This window comes from Syngnathus scovelli, chromosome 20 (assembly GCF_024217435.2).
Source record: "Syngnathus scovelli strain Florida chromosome 20, RoL_Ssco_1.2, whole genome shotgun sequence".
Classification (NCBI taxonomy): domain Eukaryota; kingdom Metazoa; phylum Chordata; class Actinopteri; order Syngnathiformes; family Syngnathidae; genus Syngnathus; species Syngnathus scovelli.
This window is the reverse complement of record NC_090866.1, coordinates 7,840,771-7,866,567: the sequence shown is the minus strand read 5'-3', so window position 1 is coordinate 7,866,567 and position 25,797 is coordinate 7,840,771. Positions and strand designations below refer to the sequence as shown.

The 25,797-nt window shown below is 38.8% G+C and overlaps 2 protein-coding genes across 5 annotated transcripts in view; one reads left to right on the top strand and one right to left on the bottom strand.

Moving 5' to 3' along the window:
- The window catches only part of LOC125990242 (neurexin-3b), a 152,917-nt gene that overhangs the window by 23,967 nt on the left and 103,153 nt on the right, over window positions 1-25,797 (bottom strand). For all 3 annotated transcript variants that reach the window (XM_049757152.1, XM_049757154.2, XM_049757153.2), the window contains 2 exons: window positions 22,083-22,264; window positions 1,402-1,573 (listed from right to left, as the gene is read on the bottom strand). In XM_049757152.1, the coding sequence (XP_049613109.1) occupies window positions 1,402-1,573; window positions 22,083-22,264 (354 nt within the window). The remainder of the gene's footprint in view (window positions 1-1,401; window positions 1,574-22,082; window positions 22,265-25,797) is intronic.
- LOC125990249 (cellular tumor antigen p53) lies at window positions 8,645-15,265 on the top strand. Of its 2 annotated transcripts, none has more exons than XM_049757160.2 (11): window positions 8,645-8,800; window positions 9,849-9,925; window positions 10,004-10,064; window positions 10,143-10,322; window positions 11,413-11,587; window positions 12,198-12,310; window positions 12,384-12,493; window positions 12,573-12,697; window positions 12,773-12,864; window positions 12,939-13,009; window positions 13,845-15,265. In XM_049757160.2, the coding sequence occupies exons 2-11, from the start codon at window positions 9,861-9,863 to the stop codon at window positions 13,939-13,941; spliced, it is 1,089 nt and encodes a 362-aa protein (XP_049613117.1). In that variant the 5' UTR covers window positions 8,645-8,800; window positions 9,849-9,860; the 3' UTR covers window positions 13,942-15,265. The 2 variants fall into 2 exon arrangements, with proteins under 2 accessions (XP_049613117.1, XP_049613119.1); XM_049757162.2 differs by having other exon boundaries at window positions 9,833-9,925.

Below are 25,797 nucleotides of genomic sequence, written 5' to 3'. Positions count from 1 at the left end.
TGTTTTTAAATCATCACATAAACACTTTTTTTTTCTTTAAATTTAGCCCAATCTGACCTAAGCATTTGCAAGCTCTGATAAATCCACCGCCGGTGTGATATCCAATTAACACGAGATCATCTTGAAAGCAAAAACCTTACTATGCCAAGCAAACACCTCTGTCTTCTATTTCCAACCAGGGAGAAGAGGCAGGCCCACCATCTGCTAAGAGTTTGTCGAGCACCCCGTGGAGCCTGCCGCCTTCACGTTTAACACAGAATGTCAATCGATGACGCCGCATCACAACATGAGATGCTTTTTACAATGAATAAAGGCAAGAAAAGAATCAATCACTAGCTGTGTAATTACTATCAGTGACTGTTCCACAAAGGACCTGTGCCAAAGAAAGAAAATAAATTACAATGCATTGAGGTGGAGAATATCAATTTGAGCACTTGGATGATTTCAACGATTAAAGGATTAACGTCTTTGGCGGTGATTTTCCATGTGAAGTCCGACTGACAAACATTCATCAGCCTCTCCGAGTGGGCATTTAATGGAATATTGAGAGGATGGAAAACAACCACAGTGACACGGAGGGCACTTTGAGATAATTAAGAAGGTTAGTGGGGGTCAAAATGCTCTGACAAATTAATGGCAGTTGAAAATGGGACTGAGGAACAGCTGAACCGATGTGGTTATGACTAGTACTCATTAATTGGTTCAACCCAAAAAAAGGCATGCTGCAATGCTGTGACTAAGACCTAAGACCAGTTTATCTGGTCGAAGAAAACCGAAGGACAGCCAATGGCAAAAAGAAAGCGAGCGACAGAAGGAATTAACATCACCTGCATGGCACTGAACCAAACTAGAAACAGTGTGCCAGGTCACGCCAAGGAGGATGGGGCCCAGTTGGTGGTGACGGCACGCAACTGGGAAATTGCTCAAAGCATGTTGCGATTACAAGCAGACAAAGGATAAACTTGTTTACTCTTGGTCTTATGTTACAATTTGGTTTAACAGATGTCCTTCACTCTCATTTTTATCCATCTTGCAAGCTGAGGAGAACTTCACAGATCCTCATCACAGAAAAGTCAGAGCCTTTGGGACGGTTATTTGATGACCCTGTTCGTATTCTGTGATGGTGCCGCTCCCGTTACGATACACCCAGACAGCTGCTTTATCTGACCTAAAGGCAACTTCTAACATCTACTGTGCTCGCTCTTGGAGTCTTTCAGTCCCATTCCTGAAATGATTTGGTTATATGTTGCGCTGGAAATGCTCGGAATAAGATTTGGACATATGATACAATAAAACCCCAAAGTATGGTTATTGCATGTTGATAGGTGGCGTCCAGTGATTTAAAACGAATAAACCTCCACTAAGCCATGAAGGAACGACCATAAATAAAGTAGAGCATACCTGAAGGAAAGTGCTCATTGATTGGCCAGTTGTCCACCTGTAATGTGGCATTTCCTCCATTCCTGGTGAATCGAACCAAATGGTATTTGCCATCATTTACCGCTGTCGTAAGCTCCTTAACACTGATGTCCACCGTCCCAATGTTGAAGGTCACACCGACTTTCCCTTGCTCCTGGAAAAGAATCAGAAGGGTGGAGAAATGATCAACTATTGATCACTCCGTACAAAAAATATGTTCCAGACGCAAGTGGTTTTGTTTTCATGCCCTGCTGGGAATCTTTGTTTAATTACATCCTATTACAAGTCAGAAGCTAAGGGACCGTTTCTCATGACAAAAAAAAATAAAATTCGACAAAGGGGCAGACACATGTTAACTGATCCACAGGGACTCTGTTTCAGAGTGGCTAACTGTCGCCAAGCAGACCCCGACGATATTAAGCTGCACTAAAGGTACATGTCACAATTTAAAATGACATAACACTTAAACCCGCCGACCCCTATTTAATGTTGAATGCTCTTTGGTATTACAAGAGCATTTAATGAGGCCAACGTTCCATATATCTAACCATTAGAGTCCATTAGGCTTTACCTCCTCTTATATCAGTGTCTAATATGATATTATAACCATCTGGTAGTTAAAAGGAACTGTCACTTACAGTAAGAAAGGAAGTCAATTATTTTTCATACCAGCTAATCTAAAGAAAAAATAGTATTGCACACATAGTTTTAGTTTTACACATAATTTGAAGAAGTTGAGATCAATCAGACAGAGATCATTTGAAGTACCGTATTTTCTGCACTATAAGGCGCACTGGATTATAAGGCGCACCGTCAATGAATGGCCCATTTTAAAACGTTGTCCATATATATATAAGGCGCAACGGTTTATAAGGCGCAACTTCAATGAATGGCTCATTTTAAAACTTGGTCTATATATAAGATATATACATTTGGCCCGCGGGCCGGACTTTGGACACGCCTGCTGTAGTGGCTCAATATTGGTCCATATATAAGGCGCACTGTCGGCTTTTGAAAAATTTGGAGGTTTTTAGGTGCACCTTATAGTGCGGAAAATACGGTACACAGTTAAAGGCACTAAGACCAACAGTACATTTAATACCTCGATCGTAGTTCAAATCTAAACAATGCTACTCCATTTATGAAGAAGAGGATGACATGTTATTACAGTGCTGTCACAATCCTAATGCAAGGCATGACGGAGCTTTTCTTCTATCTCGAGATTAAGTAATAATAGAAAAAGATGTCAGTGAGATTGTAAATGGATTCTTAATTTCAGCAGTGGTTCTATCTACAGAAATGGACACATGCGGACAATAAAAGCAAATTGTGCTTAAAGGAAAAAAGCTTTGCATCCTTCCCATTTACTGAGTGGTCTATCCCACTCCCACACCTTTGCCCTCCCACACTGCACCAATGTTTGATTGACAGATCCAATTACACTTTTTATTGGCCCGTCGCTAGAACGCTGGGCCAGAACTTCATTGTCGCAAGAGCAAAGTCTTTTGTTCCTTTTAGTGGAAAAGATGATGGCCGCTAATCAAGCCAATGTAGGGCAAGGACAAACTAAAAGGGATTGCAAACAAATAGACAACATCAGCTTAGTTAATAACTTTGGAAGGAGAAAAGTTGACAACAAAATTGGGAAAGTTTTAGCTACGGATGATTAATAATGCTAACGATAACAATGACGGTTTGTTTATATTGTCATGCGTGTCTAATATTTTGACCACCAGTGAGTGTTTGCATTAGCCTGTTATATTCCGTGTAACAAACACTGACACATGTAATTCCAGTGAGTAAATCCGACGTCGGACTGCTTTGAGCTGGCTCTGACTTGTTGGCACAAGAAGCCTCGGTGGTCCCACGTGACCCGACACACACTGTCATCAGTAATCAGGCCTGGCGCAATCCAATTCAATGGCGATCAATGCCTCCGACACATGGAGTGCCGCGGGCGGAGTGAGAAAGAGAAGATCAGTTAAAGCTGCGCTGGCCGATCCTTCAGACAGCCATCTCAGCTTTTAGCAGACAGCCACTGCACAGGGATGAGCTCCACACAATGGAGTCCACCCCCCCCCCCCCCCCCCCCAACTCACTGAATGGACCTTTTTGCAAAGCCACAAACCCTGATACACAACTGATAGTTGCTTTTTTTGCGGCGGTGAAAAGCTGACAACATGAAGAAGTAGTGATCACTAGAGTACATGCCGGATATCCTCAAGGAGACCATGGATTGATGGACTTTAAGGTCAAAAGCATGTTATTAAACTGCCCCCCCCCCTACCTCTCCCCCAACTCCAAAAGGTATTGCATTGCAATCAAACCTAGATTGAAATCTGGTATGAGTTGTAGCGGGATGACTCCAGTGGATCTATATTGAGTCTCTAGTGGCAGGAAGGAAGATGTGATATCAAGAACGTGAACATTCAAACGTCCCAGGAGGAAGAGTTTGGGTTACATATACAGACAGAACCTACCAAGTATAAGCTTGTGTGGTCAGGGGGCCATCATAACCGGATAACGCAGGCAGTGGAAGTCTAATCAATAAACCGGACAAGCTCAGACAAAGTGTAGCACAGTTGGATTGATGGACTTGGCGGCCTACGTAGTGTTAAAGCTATTCATCTCGGCTAATTGACACAGGTGATTCATAGAATGAACAGTGATTTAGTTATTGCGCAATCAACGAACAACACCACAGACACATCGGGCCGCCATATTGTTTTTACATTCTTAAACTGACTTAAACCATTTACAGTAAGAGCTTGTCTGTGTTCAACATTTTAAATTGAACAACCTTGAGTAGATATGAAATGAATGATTTAATCTTATCCATTCAAAATGAATACAAATAGCATTCAAGAAAGTCAAGTAGCAATAATAAAGGGGAAATATGATATTTATTCAAAGCCCAATAGAATTTTAGGTCTATTGAAACAAATGGTAGAAAATCATACAAGGGCATGCATTAAATAAACCAGGGGAATAATTTATATAAATATAGATCAATTTTTACAATATTGCTCCATTTAAGACCTCAAAGTGGGAGCTTGCTAGGCCCATTTTACGCAAATAGTGATTAATTCAAACTAACATGGCTTTACATCATATGTACTATTAAAATAAGCACTTCTCTCATGAATGATTGATTACAAATTTCAAACATTCATTCACTAATTGTCTGCAGAGCTACACGATTTGATGTGAGGACAGCAGGCGCCCAGGTTTTGCTGCCTCTAAAATATTCAACACACCTAAAAGAACCAACATGAGCTATATTTTATCCCAGCGAGCGCCTCCAACTCGACTTTACTTAGCTGTTAGGTAACCTTCGAGCGACAATAACGTCAACGCCCGGGGTGCCAGCTAGTGTTAGCTCAGATTGAGGAGCAAGAATTATTGCATTTTTAATACAAACACAAGCAAGCATTGCCGGAGTAGGTAATGGCTTTGACTCGTGCACTCGGGCTCAATGTCAAAAGCGAAAGGCTCGCACTTTGATCCTGCGCCACCGAATATGAATCACACAGGGTCAGCCTTATCAATTATTTACAGCCATTCTCTCTTCATTTCCTGTTTGTCTGCTCTTGTGGCTGTAACTTGCTCTGACACTAATGGCGGACCGCCTGGTGAAAACATTTATCAGTGTTAGAGCAGAGCCCTCTCCAGCGCTACATTATCACTCTCAGCCTTTTTGGAACATTCCAGTAGTGACTGTGCGCCGATCTTAATCCGCATTAACTTACTTTACTGTACGTGTCTTGGCTGCAAGTGAAGTCCTTGAAGAAACTTTGCTTGTGGAGTCTGCCAAAGATTTCAAGTGCAATTTACTTCAATTTTGGTGTCCTTTGCAGCCATGTTTGGTCGCCTCAAGTTTTGTTCCCAAACTGTGTATTATATTTTTATACACTTAGAAAAGTGTGCACATGCTTTATCTTTTCATGAGCCCATAAATGCCTGAGTACATTCGCAGTATAATTTGCCTCTTTTTTTAATTACCATCACCATCCTTCCAATTAGCGCCTCGGCAGCAAAGCACCATCCTTTTCAACACGCACTAAAATTTGACAATTACTGTACAGTATTCTATTGAACCAAAAAAGGAAATTATGTGATTGTCAGAGAAAAAGCAGGTTGCAAAGATGAATGTACCGTACTTTCCGCACTATAAGGCACACCTAAAAAAACTCAAATTTTCTCAAAAGACGACAGTGCGCCTTATAATCAGGTGCGCCTTATATATGGACCAATATTGAGCCACTACAGCAGGCGTGTCCAAAGTCCGGCCCGCGGGCCAAATGTATATATCTTATATATGGACAAAGTTTTAAAATGGGCCATTCATTGAAGGTGCGCCTTATGATCCGGTGCACCTTATACTGCAGAAAATACGGTACAAGTGTTTTTTCTGGAGGGGAAATGATGATAGGGAGGAGGAGTTCTCTGAGGTGACAAGAGGTAATTTACAGAGAATTAAAACGGACACTCTAACACAATCCTTTGAACTTTTTTTTCTTCCTTCCTTACGTTTCAATTTGTCGTCTAAAGTGCGCTGGAGATGAGAATAATTTTATTGTGATTTGAAATTAATTTATTTGAAGGCTTTTGGAGATAACATCAATTTGTGGTTCTCCATTCCCGTTAAGCACTGCTGCTGCACAGAAGAGACTTTAATGTAATGTCAAAAATTATGTATAGCATATTTTTTTTAAATGTAACTCATTACATTATTTGCGCTTAGTCATCGCCTCCCTCATCTCATCGCGTTAAGCCTAAATGGATGTAAAGCAGCACAGGCTGACTTGCTTCTCCTGTGGCGAATGCCCACACGCCAATCTGAGCACCATACGGCGTCGCTGTGCGGCTAGGCGGTTGTGCCAGCATGACGCTGGTCAACGGGCCAAGTTTCACTTTGCATCTATTTACAATATTTCATATTCATAAAGGAATCCCTTGCTTTAAAGCTGCATTCAAGTTATCACCCTGATGACTTGTTAATGTACGTAAACGTTATTATTTAAAGTTGGCGTGCTCTTCATGTTACACCCTTAAAAATGCAGGGTTAAATACCCAATTCTAGTTAAAAAAAAATTTATCCAAAACAACAGAACAAATGGTTGTGATTTTTGCAAACCAACCCAAAGTTGGGTCAAATTCCTGTGTCGGTCGGTCCATTTTTTAATCTGCCAGGGGTGTCAAACAAATTTTTTTTCGCGGGCCGCATTGTAGTCGTAGCTTCTTTCGGAGGGCCATTATGACTGTCAACCCAAATAAATGTATGAGCACCTCATATTATATCCAGTAAAAGCTACAAAACAAACTGACAAATAACTCGTTTTCAAATCAGATGAGTAAAAACTGGTAAAATATTTAAAAAAAAAAGATATTAAAAGTGAAGACAATTTGCAATTCTAGTTATGACACACAAATTTGATGTACAATTTGTCTTCACGGGCCACATAAAATGATGTGGCGGGCCGTATCTGGCCCCTGGGCCTTGAGTTTGACACTTGTGGTATATGCTATCCGCAATTTAAATAAATTATATTAATTTAACAAGTCAGAAGTAGCACTCAAGAGTTGGTAACACTACAGTATGTGGAATGAACCTATCAGAGTCCCTCTTGGTGAACAGCATGGCACATCTCAGCAGCTGTCTAAACGTATCACTTTTATTTTGAATTTGTTCCGCATAAATTTGAAAAGATGGATTATTTACAGACAGACTTTCTAATAAATTATATATAAAAAGATCCCACACACAATGGAAAAGCAAAGGAGAAAAATACTTGCATTAACAATATTTGAATATGTAAATAGCGTCTCTAATGACATATTTTGGGGAGAATGTAGGTCACTCTAATTCAAAAACATACATTCAAGTGGCCTATTTCGTGACTATGTTAGACATTTTCAGGTCATCAAACTATACCTCCTCTAAACTTCAATTTATGTTCTCTTTCTCAACATTCTTCCAGGGCGTACTTGTCCTTCCTCGTCAGTTATTCCTGCGGTTTCTTTTTTTCCACTCAGTGTGTCATAAAAGGAATTATTTGTCATGAAATTAATTGGCTCACAAGTAATAAGGCACCGGGCGTTTTTAAAGGCAATTTTCTTGTTCATAAAATGAAAGTGCTGAAGATAAGCACATATCACAAGGCTGAGCAGATAGCGCTCGTTGCTGCTTGGCTCGTTCCCACTTAGAAAGTCTGCAGAGAGGCGGTATGAAATGTGATTGCCATGCAAGTGGATGCCAATGTCATTAGAAATACCATTAATGCTATATCAAGCACTCAAAGTGATTGATTGCGGTGACGCCGGGTATGGTGGCGACTGTGCGTAATCCGTGTAAACAGGTTGGAGTGCAAAATGTTCAAACAAGGAAAAACATAAATGAATAAGCATTGTGTCCTGGTTATTGATGGTGATTTTAAGAACCAGATTTTGGGAAAAATGAATAAATAATATTTCCAAAGGCCTTTATATTAAGTTTGGGAAATTGTTTTTAACCTGTAACGGCATCTACATTTGGGACTAGCTTCACTTCTGTTATTCCATGTGTGTGCAGCATAACAGCTAAATGCTGCTTCACCGTGTTTGCTGATTTTGTGCTGGCAGCGTGGGTTGAGTTCCCACTCGAGGATATTAAGAATGTTTTTTTTTTCCTCTATATTGTATAAATGCCCTGTGATGGAGTGGCAATCATTTCCTGGGTACAAGTTTTGTTTTGTTTTGTTTTGTTTGCCTTATGTCATTTGGGATAAGCTCCAGATGCCCACTGTGACCCTGAACAAGATAAGCAGGATAGGGAATATTATAGATGCATAAACTCATTTATTTGATAAGATAAATGAAATACAAACATTGAAAGAATTAGAGGCTATTTTTAGCAGCTATGATTTATACACTACGCAATACAATTATTTTACAAAATGAAATAAAAAATATTAAATAATATAAATATAAATTAGATGTTTAATTGTTAGAATACCATTTAGATTAACAAACGATGTAATTATAAATGTAGCAAAACAAAAGTAAGACACCTAACATATCTAACACCAAATATAGTGTATATTTAAAACATGTAAACGTTTTCAAAACTTATCTCAAAATTAATCCTCATTTTAATTCGATGATTTATTAGTAAAATATTATTAATCGTCCATTCTTAAAAAAATAATAAATAGGTCACAACCAATTATATCACGCGATAAAGGTCACGAGGGAGAAACACCCGCCCCTTTGTTTGTGGTGGGAATCCCCAAAACAGCCCGTGGACGTTGTTCGATGAAAACATTTTACTATCCGTTTTCCTAATCAAATCGACTCACTAAGTGACTTAATTGATTACCCAGTGGTAGCCATACCATACCAGGTACGTGTATCACCCATCATATGTTTTTCAAATGAGCGATTTGTTTATAGCGTAAAATGTGTCGCCCATTTAGCTGCAGCGCGAGTTAGCTAACAAGGCTAACAGTTCCGCTTTCCTTCAACCTGCTCGGCTACACCGTGATTTAAATCGGATTCAAAAACGATCATCAAGCGATCCAATGAATGGTAAAACAAAGCTTAGCGCCTATAGTCGTAGAGTGCGATTTTTTTCCCCCAATCGATCTATTTCGATGTTTATCTTTGACTGCTACCAGGCCCTCGATAAAGCACGTTGTTGTTGTTGACTTTCCACCTTAGTCCATTTTAGTGGTTTTATCAGAATAACAAATAAACATCAACTTGAACTAGCTTCTCGAACGATGAACTTTAGTGACGATTATTTCCTCACTGATCATTTCACGGTATCTTAGGTTGGACAAACAAAATCTCCCATGTTTATTTTTTTTCCCTCCACAATAATTTGATTTCTCCTGATTTGTCTTAGTTTTGTTTGAACATTTACATGATTTTTAGACGCTTAAATCGTAGCAGAGGCATCATTCTGCAAAATACACATGTATCATTAAATTGACATGTTACGCAATTGCAGTAACCCTCCTCCAGACCACCGAGAAATAAAAATGTCCTTTCTAAAACATCCTCAGCAGGTTTTTGTTGTATTTACAGCACCAACATATTTAAATACATCTTGCACATCAGTGTTTTTAAAGTAAATAAATCCCAGTTTCAAAGAGGCTTGACAGGATTTGACATTCAATAATCTTTATACTTAAAGCAGATTTTTTGCACAGTTACTAACTACATTATATTATTCTGCCAGTTTATTTTGCATGTAATCACACTGTTGACCACTAGATGGGGGAAGGCTATTTAGTTTGTGTATTTTTGCAGACAACTATACAAACCACAATATGTTTTAAATATTCCAGTAATATTTTTGGACTATACAATACCTAAAATATTATCAGTATAGGGTCATGTTTTCCATATGCCATCTTCCTAATTTTCTTAGTCTCTTGACATTAAAGCTGGAGTCAACCATGGATGACTTAAGCCGGGCGTTGCTGAATTCCCAGGAAACATTCAGTGACATCTGGCAAACCTAGTAAGTACTAGTAATTTTTAATTCTTCAAAGTTAATATTTGATAATGTGAAAACTGACTTTTTGCTATCTACACCTAGCATGGAAAACCCTGCTCATTCTGTTGAGGATAACAGGTCACCCGACATCATGCAGATAACGGTGCTCGGTCTACTTTTTCCTTGTTTGTAAAACTTAAGTATTTTTTATTTTTTTAAACTCTTGACCCTCTTCACACAGCTCAGAGACTCGCAAGTGGAATTTGATGAGAACCTCTTTGACATTTCGGTGGAGCAGCTCGCCAACGAAGGCGTCCCCCCACCGGCGTCCACTGTGCCGGTCACAACAGACCATCCTGGGGAATACGACTTAGTACTCCGCTTCCAAAAATCTGGAACTGCCAAGTCGGTCACATCTACTGTAAGTTTCAGGTTCAAACCTCTACGATTAAAAGTACAGTATAATAAATATATTTTCTATCAGCCATTGGATGTGTTTGTTTGCACAACAGAGTGCTGAATTATGATTTGAATGGTTGGGCGCCGCACCATTCTTACTTTTATTTATTTTTTATTATTATTTTTATTTATTTATCACTCCTCTACGTGTTCAAACTTGGAAAATAGGTTAGCGGGTTACGTGCGTATGCCGAAATAATTTGCAAGACAATTACTTGATGACATGATTACTCACACCCGAACTTGCTATTTCTTTTTTATTTTATGGTTGATGTGACTTTTTCGAGCAGGTTGGCCAAGAATTTTCATTTTGGTGTCACACTAATATTAAAAATTCCAAAATCGTTTGAATTATTTTAAAAAATCACTACAATTAAAATAAATTCTATTGAAGGTATTTCTGGCATAAAAATGTCAAAAAAAATTTAGACCAAAATTCATTATTACTTTTTTTCTAAATTACATTCTACCATAAAAATGTCTGGCTTTACCCCCAGCTCACGCCTACCTACAGTATTTTTAAATAAAAAAACACTTTTTATTTTGAAGTTTAATGGCATTCTACTTTGACGCTTCCACTGTACAGTGTGATGGCGGCCAAAGAGTGAAACAAAAGTTTGCCGCCAAGGTCCGTAATCCATTCTTAACTCAGGCTAGTTTTGAAGACTAACATTCAACAGTTAAGTATGTGAAACATATTGGACAACTCGTTTTATAAAACTAAAAATCTTACCTCTGTAGCCATTCCAAACCGCTTTCATTTCTCTCACTCATTCATTCAGCCTTTGATTTTTCATTCATTCTTGTCAAATTACTTCGCTCTCTTTCACGCGAGAGCCAATGGCATGCTTGTGACGCAATCACAAAACGTTCTGGTTGGCCCTTTTTGTTTAAGTTAGGCTGATCTGGCCCCAAGTGTTCCCACCCTCTCCCATCTTGGACTTGATAGCAGGAGCTGAACATGACGGGACATGTTCCCCTCACTGCAGCACACAAAGGGTTAAAATGGACTATGGCATGGTAAAAAAAATATGTTGTATGTCTCTTGTCAGTTTTCCACGGTGCTCAACAAGCTGTTCTGCCAGCTGGCTAAGACAACCCCGGTGGAAATTCTGGTGGGCAAAGAACCGCCGGCGGGTGCTATCCTCAGAGCCATGGCGGTCTACAAGAAAACGGAGCACGTAGCCGACGTGGTACGCCGATGCCCCCACCACCAGAACCAGGATGGTACGTCCTGCAATTTCTTGAACTAATTCAATTCCCGAATTCTAAAGATATTTATTTTTATTCATCCATCTGATTAAATATGTTAAGCAATTTGTTGGAAATCAATGTTTGTAAATTAATAAGTGTTGGATTGAGTTAAATTATCAAGTAGCTTAATTATAACTTGACTATGGATCAAATTTTAAAAATGATTATAATTTAATTTAAAAAAATGAAAAACATTTTGAATTAAATTAAATTATCAAGTAGCTTAATTATAATTTAACTATGGATCAAATTTTAAAAATGATTATAATTTGATTAAAAAAAATTGAAAAACATTTTGAATACCATAGTAAATCTCTGCAACCTTTAAACTTCTCTGAAACATGATTGGTGTTATACCTTTAGACATCCATTTTTAACAATTTTAACAATTAAGAATTTCCTGCTCATTTTGACTTTTAATCTTGTTGAGACATAATTCTGTGAGTCTTCCGCCAAGTTTTTCATACAAATTGGGTGTCTAATAAGCAATTCCTCCAGATTTTTTTTCGACACTTTAGATTAATAATTAGTAAAAATAACAGAGACTAAACTGTGAAATGGATTTGTGAAAAAAAAAATCTAGCCGCAGAATACCGCAGCCACCTGATCCGAATGGAAGGCAGCCAGAGGGTGCAGTATTCCGAGGACCCGTACACCAAGAGGCAGAGTGTGACCGTTCCCTACGAGCCCCCCCAGGTGCGTCACAAGTCTCAACTTTAACCATTTTAGCCTAACTTTCATGCATTTAAAAATTTACTTTGTTTCTTAGTTGGGCTCTGAGATGACAACTATCCTCCTCGGCTTCATGTGCAACAGCTCCTGTATGGGTGGGATGAACCGAAGGCCAATCCTCACAATTCTCACTCTGGAGACCCCCGAGTTGGTGTTGGGCTGTGTCCCTCGCTATCATCTCAATTTCTCATTCATTACAGCCGTTCTTATTCTCCGTCCTTCCCAGGGGGGTGATTTTGGGCCGCAGGTCTTTTGAGGTGCGCATTTGCGCATGTCCCGGCCGGGATCGCAAAACCGAAGAGGACAACCACAGCAAGACCAATAATGGCACCAAGCAAACTAAGAAACGAAGTAGGTGTTCAAAATGGGTTGAGTCTGTCAAACAAAGCTTCATGAGACTTTAACATTTTGTACTCTCGTGCATAGAGAGCACCACAGCGGCGGCCAGCGCTCCGGTTAAAAGACCCAGTCCCACGTCCAGCGTGGCGGAAGACGACGAGGAAATTTTTTATTTGCCAGTAAGTTACCACAAAGCTGAAATTTCAACGTTCATTATTTTCTATTTTGCAAACATTCCAAAATTTCTCTGCAGATTCGTGGACGCGCACGTTATGAATTGTTTAAACAATTTAATGAGGGCCTGGAGCTGCAGGACAAAAAAGGGTAAGACATGTCCTTCAAATAACGGAGCATTTTGATTTGATTTTAAAGTTGTAAGGTCATATTGGCAGGTTCCAAAGCTAGCTTTATTTGGCAGGACTAACTTCGCATTAGTAACACCAGCATAAGTGCACCAAAACTCTTGACCGCAGTTTTACTAATTAGCAATTTTCTAAGTACAATTCTACACAACGGGTCATACTGTCGTAAAAGGTTTCACGGTCAAACCTGGAAGTTTTATTTTATTATTTTTGTGGAGCAATTTTCCAAATCAGTGACTTCATTTGGGAAGCAACTTTCTAATTTTGTGGCACAATTGTCTTTTTCTAGGGACCTCCAGGATTTTTCAAACAATAAAACAATATAACAAATGAACATTTGCTTTTCTTTTTAATATATTCAACAGTCTCTCTTAAATGGAGATTGTATGTAGCAGCAAACTATTTTATTTTTCGATGCAAATTTTTGCCTTAACATGATGGCTCATAATTTATCTCAGAATTACTTAATCCAATGCATTTGAATTTGATGTTAAAAAAAACCTGATTACATAATTTAACTGCATGTCATTATAAAATAAAATTTATTGTAAAATGTGTCTTACATGTTTCATATGCTACACCTAATTCAAATGATCAGCATCATTTGATTGGCCGAGAACTGATGTGTTTACTGAGTGTAGGATTTTTCCCCCCCCGTTCTCCATCAGCAGGTTACACGTGCCCTGTTTAGCAATTAATGATGAGTAAAACAATTGAATCAAGTGCCCCTGCTATTTGCTTTAACTTGCCAACGCTATATGGTCTTAGAAATATTTTTATTTTTATTAACTTTGCAGAAAAAACAAGCCAAATGCGGTGGTGGACCAGGACACACCCATGCCGTCCAGTGGGAAACGACTCATGCTGAAAGAAGAGCGCAGTGACACCGAATGAAAAGCTGGACCACCCACCACAAAAACCCCTATCATGCAAAAGTTTTAATTTGTACTGTTATTTTTTAATGTCTCATGTAATCATTCCTTTTAGTTTTATTTCATTTTGAGTGTCATGAAATATTTTATACTGTAGTCAAGTGGTCCCCAACCACCAAGCCGCGGGCCGGCATCGGTAACGCACCCAGGCCAATGAATCAACACTGCCTTCAAAATGGATTCATCAAAAAAATCAAAGTGCCTTAAGTTGCTGAATAGTTGCCAGTTCGTGACGGGGTTGAAGTTAAAAAAAATAAGTTGGGGACCACTGCTTTAGTCAGGTATGGATTAAGGTGCCCATTTGGAGTCTCTTTTGTCAATCATGTTTTTCCATTAAATGATATCATATGGTGTTTTTACATTATGTCTGCAGTCTACATACTTGAATTTGACATTGAGAATTACAAAAAGGTCAAAGGTGCTCAGCAAAAAGGTGCAGGTGAATTTGTGAATAGCGACCCGAAAATAGGTGGAGGTTTACTGTATTGCATTCTACAAAATTTAAGAAAACAGGCTGATGGTAAATTAATTAATTTTGGTTGTCTTGGTTGGAAATAAATCAGATTAATTGGCATGATATAAAGAATCTTTCATTTAACTCAGAGGTGTCAAACTCTTGGCCCTCGGGCTGAATTTGGGCCGCAGTGTAATTATATTTGGCCCACTAAGACAAATTGTGCATCAACTCGTGTCAATACTAAAATTGCAAATTGTCTCCACCTTTAAAAAATAAAGCATTTTTATTAACATTCATCTTTTTTAACAGTTCTTACTAGTCTCTAATTTCAAAACTAGTTATTGTGTAACCTATACTGTATATAATATGAGACGTTCATACATTTATGTATTTGGGTTGACAGTCATAATGGCCCTCCGAAAGAAGCTATGACTACAATGCGGCCCGTGGAAAAAAATGAGTTTGACACCCCTGATGTAAACCATAAACCATGTTAAGAGGTAATTTGATGACTCGCCAATTTACACGTGAATTCCTCCCAGGTCTGCCTGTTCTGTATCAGCAATGCTAAATCACTGTTGTGGGGGAAAAAGAACAAACACACACCGACAAACTTTTGCTGGGTTCAAATTCTGGCTGCAGCTACCTCAGTCATCCAGAAAATCAATAGGCAGATTTTGCAGTATTGAACCAAAGTATCTCTGAAGATTTATGCTTGTGCTGAACACTGACAAGAAAGCTGTATCGATCAATCTTTACATTGTCCTTGGCTTTTTGAAATACACGGTCAAGTATTTTAATTATTAAATTTGAGAGTCTTCCAAACTTCCTTAATTGCCTTTTCTCTGTGTTATTAAAGAGTTATGGACATGAACATTTTATTATCTTGGAGTTCACAGTTTTGCTATTTCTTGAGTGGCAGCATTGGTGCACAAACAATGCTCCCTCGGAGGCTTTTTCTGAGTGAAAGGCAAATGCAATGAGTCACAAGGTCTTACTTCGCTCCAAATGGCATTATTTGCTGTCCAGGCAGAAGCCTGCTGGAAAATGGCCAGTGCAAGTTAAGGCAAAGCAATCTTTTTCCCTTGAAATGTGGATAATTGCATCATCTATATCTCAAGATGTTGCAAACACGCTCACTATCATTTTTTTTTTGCAGTTCATATGGAAGCATACAACAATTGGGTGACTGTGAAGCACAAACATAAAAAAAAGGAAGCACACAATGTCGTGTGCAACCCGTATGGATTTACAAAATGTCGCTGCGGAAAAGGTCATGAGGCTTTTTGGACAGAATTACTGACCGCAAGTGACATCATACACAGAAAATTTGAACGTGCAGATACGCAAGAGATCTAGGAAAATGACAATGCAGGAAGTGGAACTAGCTTTTTTTTTTTTTATCCTTCTCTCTCGCTACAGTAACCAAGAGAGAGATTGTCAAAGATCAGGACAAGAGATGGTGAGATGGAAAACCCGGTTGTCATGTTCTTGGCCACTTGCCCTGGTGCCTGCCTTAACCGAATCAATACAAGTCAGACATAATCTGTTACGATCTGTCACTATTTCTAATAATTCTCTATAATCTTCTTCCAATAGGAAATATAGTATTTTTTATCTTGATGGGTTTCTCTGATGATCCCTGTCTCCCAAAAGCCTTTTTTGCCTCCTTGACAAAGGAGCTTTGTCATGGTGGGAGTCAATAATAGGCAGATTAAGTCAACTCTTAAATTGCACTCAGAGATTCTCGCTTTCATATCCTCCCTCTGATGGTGTGTCATGGAGGAAAATAACTTTTACCCCCGTGAACCATCAAGAGCTTAATCCTTGGTGAATGCATTTGCAATGTGTACATATTTTATGTGCATAAATACATGTTAGGAGAGAGACAATGTGGAAAAGTGTGAAAAATGTATTTTTTAATATTGACATTTATTACTTTCTGTTGAAAATCCAAAAGAGACTCAAAAGTGACTTTTTTGGTGTCTTGTGAAGGCTCAGGTGCTTGGAGTTTATAGTGCTGGGAATTGAGGATTTAAAGACTATTTGTGGAAATGAGATGGCACCCTATTGCGTGTTTGTGTGAAAGTGACTGACGACTCAGTGTGTGTCCCGTAGCTCAGTTTCACATATCTTTCATGAAAGAACTCATCAACAGCTGTCTTGTTTATCACTCGGGAAAGTAAATACAGGAAAGTGGCTTAATAAAAAGACAGAAATGGAGATCTTAAGGAAAGTGCTACAGGAGAAATCAAGTCAAAAAATGTCGGCCTTACAATGTAATAAAAATTACGCTCTCTCACTAGTCTAAACATGACGTTCTGGTTAATGTTGTATTTGTGGAAAAAGCAGCAAAGTCCTCCGATTTGTAGCCACTTTGTCACTTGTGATGTCATTGTCAGTAAACATGTGTTTACCGTATTTTCCGCATTATAAGGCGGACCTAAAAACCTCAAATTTTCTCAAAAGCCGACAGTGCGCCTTATAATCCGGTGCGCCTTATATATGGACCAATATGGATTCATGGATGAGGACGAATTTATTAAAGTAAGTTTTACGTGTTTATTTTGTGTGTTGTGTAATATTAACATTTGAGCAACGTTGAGTTATTGATATATTGTTATTGTTTTCACTATTTCGAGTGTTACTATATTGTGATAGCATTTGAGGTTGAGTTATTTATTCTATGCGCCTTATAATCCGGTGCGCCTTATAGTGCGGAAAATACGGTAATTGCATATTGAATCGCAATCTGAATATTGAGAAAAAAAAAATCCTTTTTAGGTTATTTTCAAAAACTTTTAACCCGATACCTTAGCATGTATCGTCATGGTCTATAGGAGCTTTTCTATGAATCTACTCTCACACTCAAGCTGAATTTAAACCAATTGGCTGGCCTGCTGAGAACACCACAATGGGCTCTTTGTGAAAACAATCATGTCGTGGCACTGTGGCACCAAGAAGAAAGCGAGGAGGAAGAAAGGGTTGGAGATTAGAAGGAGAAAGCGGGTGATGGTTAGAGACTGACAGAAAGGCAACACGTCATTTGGAATTCACAGTCTGTGTTTGGGCGTGCTGAGCTACATTTGTGTCTGATCTTGCTTTGAATTCTAAACACTTGAGTTCTACTTACTCCCAGACTCGTTTCTTCTCTTACTCGATGCATTTTCAAGTTCATCTCCTAGGCAATGTTTTACTTTTAAGATGTTCTAGTAAGAATAGATCCAGTGGTGCTTTGAGATACGAGTTGAATTCGTTCCATAACCACGCTTATAACTCAAGACTCGTAACTAAAACCGTACCAGCCTATAAAATTTTGTATTTTAATGAATAGCAAAAAATAGCACTTAATTATGAACAATTGTGAACAATTTTAGGATTTATCAACATGCTGAGTGGAGGTTTTTGCCATCAAAAGGCTCTTGTCTGCCCCAATAAATTCATTGATGGCTCCTATCTTGAAAAAAAACCATGAGTCGAGTCACTCATATCTCAAGGCACCACTTTGGTCCAAACTCGGCATGTCATGATACTTTAAAGTTTTGTTACAGTTCTAACGGTATTGGATTCATGTCTAAGTATACCAACGAGAGCATCCCTCAGAGGGGTGACTGTCAAAGAAGCAACGGATGCGATTCTTTTTTTTTCCCCCCTCACTGAATTTTTTTCATTTGAATCTATGAAATATACATGAGCGAGGCAAAGGCTAAGGCCACGAGACCGCATGGCTGCATTGCATTAAGGTTTGTCCTACTTGAGCAGTTATTACTCGTTGCGGTTGTCATAAAATCAGAATTTTCCCATTACGTGCATTTCTGCAAACTATTACCCCTCCCCACAACGGATGTATTTGACATTGATTGACAGGGATGATGTCCCTGAACAAGTCTTTGGATCATGTTAGGACTGTCGGTGCCAGTGTACTGTGGCGGAAGAATTTGTTGGAGGCTAGCAAAGGTTTGCGCGAGACGCTAACGGGTAGAAATAAAGAGCTCTCGTGCTAGCGACACAACCTTGTGTGTATCCAGGCCTGGTTTTGAGCAAATACAAGTTCCAAAAAAGGTTTTCTGTGTTCACATTTGAGTGGGTTGGTACATCTCTGTATTCAAGTCAAAAGTGAAAGCACCTGGTGTGTTGTAATTATTAATGACCTCTATCCGTTATGATTCTGTCACCTCATAAACGTTCACTATTTTGCATGCAAGATTTTTAGACTGTTTTACATAACCATCAATTAAATGGGATAGTACAAATAAAAGCAAATTTTAAAACAGGACCAGGAAGTAAAATATAAAAACACATTGTCACCACCGTATTTTCCGGACTATAAGGCGCACCTAAAAACCTCAAATTTTCTCAAAAGCCGACAGTGTGCCTTATAGTCCAGTGCGCCCTATATATGGACAAAGTTTTAAAATGGGCCATTCATTGAAAGCCACCAGTCTGGTGCGCTTTATAGTCTGGAAAATACGGTACTAATATGATTACAATGTGAAATAGTGTTACACAATTGAGTTACACATTGAATCAGGTAAAAATACAGAACAATTCAAGCTATCCAGTTTTTCAGAACCTAAAATAATAATTTGCTATTTCACAATACTTATCTAGAGAAAAGGGGAAGCTGGGATAGAATGCAACAGTTCACTTTTTTTTTTTTAGATTAATTATAATGCAAGTCACAAGGAAGTGTCTTTCATACTCCTTTAGCTAAAAAGCTAATTCTGAAAATTCATCCATCCTTTGGTGAAAAATAATTTAAAAAATCACATTATTGAAACATAATGCCAGCCTTTTTCTCCTAAGAAAAAAAGAAAATATCGATAATAACCGAAGCCTCCTAAACATCCTGTGTCAGGGACTGTCATGTCGGAGTTTGATCAGATCAGAATATTGTAGCGCGTGGAAAAGAGAGTTCAAGTGACGGCATAAATCAATAATGAGCTTACAGCAAAAAAATATGCTGCTGTCATTCGAACCAAGTTGGGAACGCTGCTATTTGGAACAGACGAGCCTTGTCTGTTTCTGCTGTGTAGCGCATTAAAAGGCACTGAAGCTTACGGCAGCTCCCAAAGACTTGCCGCTGATTAATCGAATACTGCTGTTTATTTCATGTGGGCAATTAGTGTCAGGCTGTTAATAACAGGAGCACGAAACAAGAAAAGTGTAGCTTATTTGTTCTTCCATTAGAATTATTATTACTGTCAATTATTTTTTAATGAGAACGGCTGAGTACAGTAATAAGACTGGATATTATTTTTGCTAGCTTCTGTTTGTGTGTGGTAAAATTCCATAAATACAACTGACCGCTTAGCTAAATGCTAATAATGTTGCTAAAGTTAATGCAGCTGTGATTGGCAATACAAGAAATCTCAGTTAATAAACATATTTCACAGCAGTAATGGAAATGTTACACTAATCGTTGCAAATGACTCACTAAATGACTTCTTTTACCTCAAAATTCCATAAATACAACTGACCGCTAAGCTAAATGCTAATAATGTTGCTAAAGTTAATGCAGCTGTGATTGGCAATACAAGAAATCTCAGGCTTTGTTTTAATAGTAAACATAATTCACAGCAGTAATGGAAATGTTATACTAATCGTTGCAAATGACTCACTAAATGACTTCTTTTATCTCAAAATGGCTGCTGGTTTTAAGCAATCAGACATAAAGACTACAATCAACCGTTTAATTTGCACTAGCAAAAGCTGTAAGATAAATTGAAGAAGGTGGAGGAGATAATTAAGAAAGCATAAGAGCGGATCAAGAACGTAGGTAGGATTAGCATTTAAGTTTATTTCTTGAAATTATATGTATTGTTTTAACTCTCCGCTGACGAACGACAGACGAAGAGATTCATAGTGTATAATAAGCGAAATATTTTATGAATTCGTTTTTTTTTCCATAATGTATAGTGTGATATTAAATTTTTAAGCAGGCGGCTTATTTGATAATTGACTTGATAATTGCAAAGCTGACGGTAGAGGCTCCAGGCCTTATGAGACCTTTAGAACCACCTTAATTTAAAAAAGGACACGCCTCTAACCTTTTCCTTCCATGTCATTATAAGACAACATTGATAGCCACGGCCTGGCTTGACGTCTTCCATTAGATGCCATCATGGAGTGACATTTTCTCTCACGTCTTGTCAGCGCCAGCTTTTAGTGCACATGAGAAATTGGCAGGTTGGCAGACTTGGCCATAAGAAGTCTATTGTTAGCATAAATTCCACGTGTAATTGATTTTAATTTCGAAAAACAAATTTGAAGTACTATATTATTTATATACCGTATTTTCCGCACTGTAAGGCGCACCTAAAAAATTCTAATTTTCTCAAGTGCGCCTTATATATGGACCAATATGGATTCGTGGATAAGGACTAATTTATTAAAGTAAGCTTTCCGTGTTTATTTTGTGTGTTGTGTGATATGAACGTTTGAGCAACGTTGAGTTATTGATATATTGTTTTCACGATTTCGAGTGTTACTATATTGTGATTGCATTAAGGTTTGAGCAACGTTATTTATTCTACGCGCTTTATAATCCGGTGCGCCTTATATATGGACAAAGTTTTAAAATGGGCCATTCATTGAAGGTGCGCCTTATAATTCGGTGCGCCTTATAGTGCGGAAAATACGGTAATCACTTTCCCATATTTAGGAGCTTGGGGGTTAACGACATATCAATTTAAATTCTTGCCATGCCGGTTGCACATCTTTTTTTTTTACCTGGATGCCACTACCCACAACTCCCTCCATCCCTTTTCTCTCTCTCTCACACACACACGCACACACACTTATCTGTCATCTTTGAAAAGCAGATGGTTGCTTTCCGGCACCACATGGCCAACACTCAGGAGATGTGGGGAGTTCTTTAAGTAGAAAATTACTTTCAATCTGCTGTGGAAACTGCAGAACCGCCATCCTCCCCCTTCCCTTAATTCAGTCCCACTTTAGGGCCCCCAACAACAACTGATAAGTGCGGCACTAGGTTTACATTTCCAGTCTCTTCATCTACTGTGATTTATTATGTAAATAGGTTACACCTAATTAACATGTCAAACACAACACAAGGTCATTACGTGAGATTATTAAAACACTCAACTGCCTGAGAAATTCCTGCTCTCAATTTCTGCCCCTCCCCTCCCGAAATAAATTTCTATGGAGAGTCACATTCATTATTCAAAATGGGAGTCAATCTGTGAATGGTATAAGAATACGAAATAGTAGAAGAAGAGACTTTTAAATGGGGGCTGATTATTTTAGTAGTCTTTTTATGGATTACCTATATGAGCTCATTTAGTTGTGATGGGCTGCAATAGATTAGATGAGATAACCTTTAAATCAACATTTTCTTTTTGGAATTAAGTATAACGTGGGAAAGCACGTTGGAGAACATCCCATAAGAATTCATGGAAATATATCATAGGTCAAACTGTTGGCATAAATTATTGATCAACTTTCGGGGTAACGTTTTAAGTCATGTTTTAAAATCATAAAAATCTAATCAGATATCTCATCGTGTTAAGATTAAATTTGATTATGCTTGAGGGACTTGTGAATTATTATTTTTCAGGCAGACAATTTATTTCAAATAATATGACCTAGAAAGCAATTTTATGGCTGAAATCTGTGGTACTTACAATGTGGAGCATGATGTAGTCACCCAGCCGCGGGGCACTGTCGATGCGAACGAGGATGCCATCTTTGATGGTGGTGCTAAAACCTACAGCCAGCCGGTCTGTCCGCGTGCTGGGCCTTTCGTTATTAGGCCACGTGTATGTGATCAGACCTCCTCCTTTTCCGAAGATGTAGGTGGTGCCAGCTGTGGAAACATGAGGAATATGATCAGCTCAAGCTGGAATATTATTTTTTAAAGCGTCAAAATGGTTGCTTACAGGACTGTTAGAATATTGTGATAAAGTTCTTTATTTTATGTAATGCAATTAAAAAACCCAAAATAAATTAATAAAATATTTCAGTTGATTTGTAATAAATCCAAAATGTATGACATTTTTTTTTAATTGCATTACAGAAAATAAAAAACTATCACAATATTCTAATTTTCTGAGACAGTCCTGTATGCAAACAAAAAAAAATATATTTTTAAAAACTCTTGAGCTGACCGATGGGATCTTTGCATCAATGCTTTTATTGCACATCATTTTCAGAGTTTCACTCCTTTCCAAGTAACCTAAACATCTGCTTTGGCCTTGTGATGGCTTCCCAGCTGTTTCACTCCCCCCCCCCCCCCACGAAGCAGCCAGCAGTGTGTGCTCCGTAGTCCCTAACACCCCGGAGACTCCACAAACATATGGAGGAGGGCAAGTAAGACAGAGTTGAGGCCCTACCCACCAGATGATTGTCAACAGACACACAAACAGGTCTGAATTTCGCAAACCTCAGGAGAAATGCAAATGGAAAGCTCATGTTACAACAAAACTATTTTGGTATCAATCCAATATCGATTAAATCCCGATTTCTGTATAAATAGCGCATTTCCTGAATGGCGAAGCATCTTGCCGAAAACACTAATGCTGCTAGAACACTTGTTCCGCGAAAAAAAGTTTGACACCCCTGTGCTAGAAGGACAACAGCTCACAGCCTGCAGCCACATTGGAACGGATGTGGCCCTCACTTTTCTTGTCACCTCAGATTTCTTCTTGCCAAAAAGAGTTGGGATGCGATTCTCTCGCAAACTTCCCAATCACATCTAGCGCACTTTTTTTTTTTTTCTGGAGGGGAAGACGATGATGACGAGCGTCAAAGATACAAGCACCCCGGGGAGCCAATTATCACTTTGAGGAGATTTACTCAGTATTTCTGGAGGACAATGTATGAAAGTCTGAAACACACACACACACACAGGAAGCCCGCACACAAACTAGTGATGCAGACAGGCGTATGGCGGCACAAATGCACATTGTGACGCTCAAGCATGAAAAGTGTGCACACCCACATGATGCCCTCTCACATACAATCAGTGTGGCTGATTACGTCCGCAGATAAGAAGACGGTGAACCCGAGAGCTACAACATCTAGCACGTTTGCCTCCTGCTGGGCCCACGCCTCAGCAGCTATTTTCCACTGAACTGCATCATTTTCAGGCATTCATTGACTACATTACACTTTGCTCATATGTAAAGCACGGGTTTCAAAGTTAAGGCCCGTGGACCAGATCTGGCCCGCTAGATCATTCTATGTGGCCCGTGAAAGCAAACTATGTCAACTTTAATGATTCTTGCTAAATTCTGTCCTGAAATATTTGTTAGGTGTAATAAATAAAACATTTTACATTAACTTCAACAATGATTGAATAAATTGTTATCCTTGACATCTAATTTCAAAGCTATCATATTTTTGTGTGAGGGAAACAAAGTGGCCCGAGACAAAAACAAGTTTGACACCACTGATGTGTTGCATTTATATTTATGGAAAAAAGAAATCCACCTCAAATATTTTTTTCTACATTCAGCAACTTGAAAAAAAATGATGCTACACAACAAGCTTTTTTTTTTTTTTGCTATCACCCAAAATAATTGGTATCGGTCGACCGGCTGTCTGTGTAGGGCCGTGATTCATTGCATCTGTGCTTTGCCTCCATTTAGAGACACTTACTGTAGGAGGAAAGCTTCCGTCAAAGTCATGGCCTCTATTTTCCAAGTGGACCCATGAGGCATGGGAGACCAGACTTAAGGTCAGGACACCTGTCTGCAGAACAGAACCATGTCCTGTCTTTTAAGACCTTCTGTGACACAATTCAACTTACATAGGAGAGTGAGAAAAGAATAAAAGTAGCAGACACAGAGATGAATGATGGACACTTCATTTTTATGGACACTTCCTTTTTATGAACAAAATATAAAACCTTGCCTGGCTGAACCAATGGAAATTTGAAATTCTATGAAGTTCAACGATTCCTCATTGGCGACAATAATGACCATGCGTGTAAGCAAATTTTCCTCAATGCTATCGGTTAGCAGCCAAAAGAGGCGAGCAGATGCTACATTTGCGAAAAGCGGCTAATTACTCGAGTCCAGCCCTCACAGTCAAACTGTCATAAAGCCTTCTGCTGTTTGGAAGCAGCTGGTAGTGTTGATAGCCATCGACAAACTCTGCATGGAGAAAGGCTGTGTGGACTGTCTATTATAGTACCGTATTTTCCGCACTATAAGGCACACCTAAAAAATTTTCTCAAAAGCTGACAGTGCGCCTTATAATCAGGTGCGCCTTATATATGGACCAATATTGAGCCACTACAGCAGGCATGTCCAAAGTCTGGCCAAATGTATATATCTTATATATGGACAAAGTTTTAAAATGGGCCATTCATTGAAGGTGCGCCTTATAATCCAGTGCACCTTAAAAACGCAGCAGGGTAAATTGCCTGATTGAGGCCATATACAATCATTACCTCTAACGCAAACACGCGTGTTTTTCCTGCTCATACTCGCTTCGGCTTCCAGCATGTTCACACCCCAGGGGATAAAAAAATGAACACAATTAAGATCGGATGTGGTCAAATTCTGTAAGCTCTGCAAAGATGTCTAAAAAGCAAGTGTGATCCTCCTGTCACGCTCCAGTCGCCGGCGATTATCAGGCTTGTTGTCCTCGGCGCAATAAACAATAAAGAACAGTTAACAGAGGAGGAAAAAAATGCAAGATAGTGAGGGGTGTAATCACTAGGAATCATCTCCATTTTACAACCTCCTATTTCATAATTCATATTTCCAACTGTTGCCTCTCCCCTCAGGGATAGGGACGGTTGAGTGGCTTTCGCTATGTGTGTTTATGTGTGTGTGCAGTATACACATTCACAAACTACATACTGTATAGACTCGTGTATGTGTGACTTTCTGATGTCACTACTCGTTGCGGGCAAATGTTCCATCACTCATTACTGGCATGTGGTAAAAAAAATAAAAAATAAAAGTATTTGATGGATGAAGGGCTCGGTGCTATTACTAGTGTCTTTGGAAAGCAGGAAACAGGAAAGCCTTGAATGATTTACACTGGCTATTTTTTTCAATATAGCAGAGACACATGGAATAGATTGAAACAAAGGAAAAACAAATAAGTGTGAAAAATTGAACAGCCAGGAGTGAAGAAAGAGTCACTTTCATTGTTTTTTGTTTCCTCTCGCAAATTTACCCTTGAGATATACTTCCTAGGATGTACCACAGGATGTCAGACTCAGGTTATTATGAAAAAAAACATCTGCCAATGGAGGTTTAGGTCACGTTGCAAAAGTACATGGACAACTTAACTCATCCTGGTAATTCGTGAGTTTTAACAGTCTAATGAAGTCAGTTTGAAAAGTAGAAGGAATGACAAAGAGGATTTAAGGTCGGGATGGAA

Bases quoted from the DNA above. Each gene is read 5' to 3' on its own strand.
- LOC125990249 (XM_049757160.2), top strand. From the start codon at position 9,861: ATGGATGACTTAAGCCGGGCGTTGCTGAATTCCCAGGAAACATTCAGT. The intron at 12,311-12,383 runs GTGCGTCACAAG...TTTGTTTCTTAG, and splicing joins TTCCCTACGAGCCCCCCCAG to TTGGGCTCTGAGATGACAAC. The intron at 12,494-12,572 runs GTTGGTGTTGGG...CGTCCTTCCCAG, and splicing joins CTCACTCTGGAGACCCCCGA to GGGGGTGATTTTGGGCCGCA.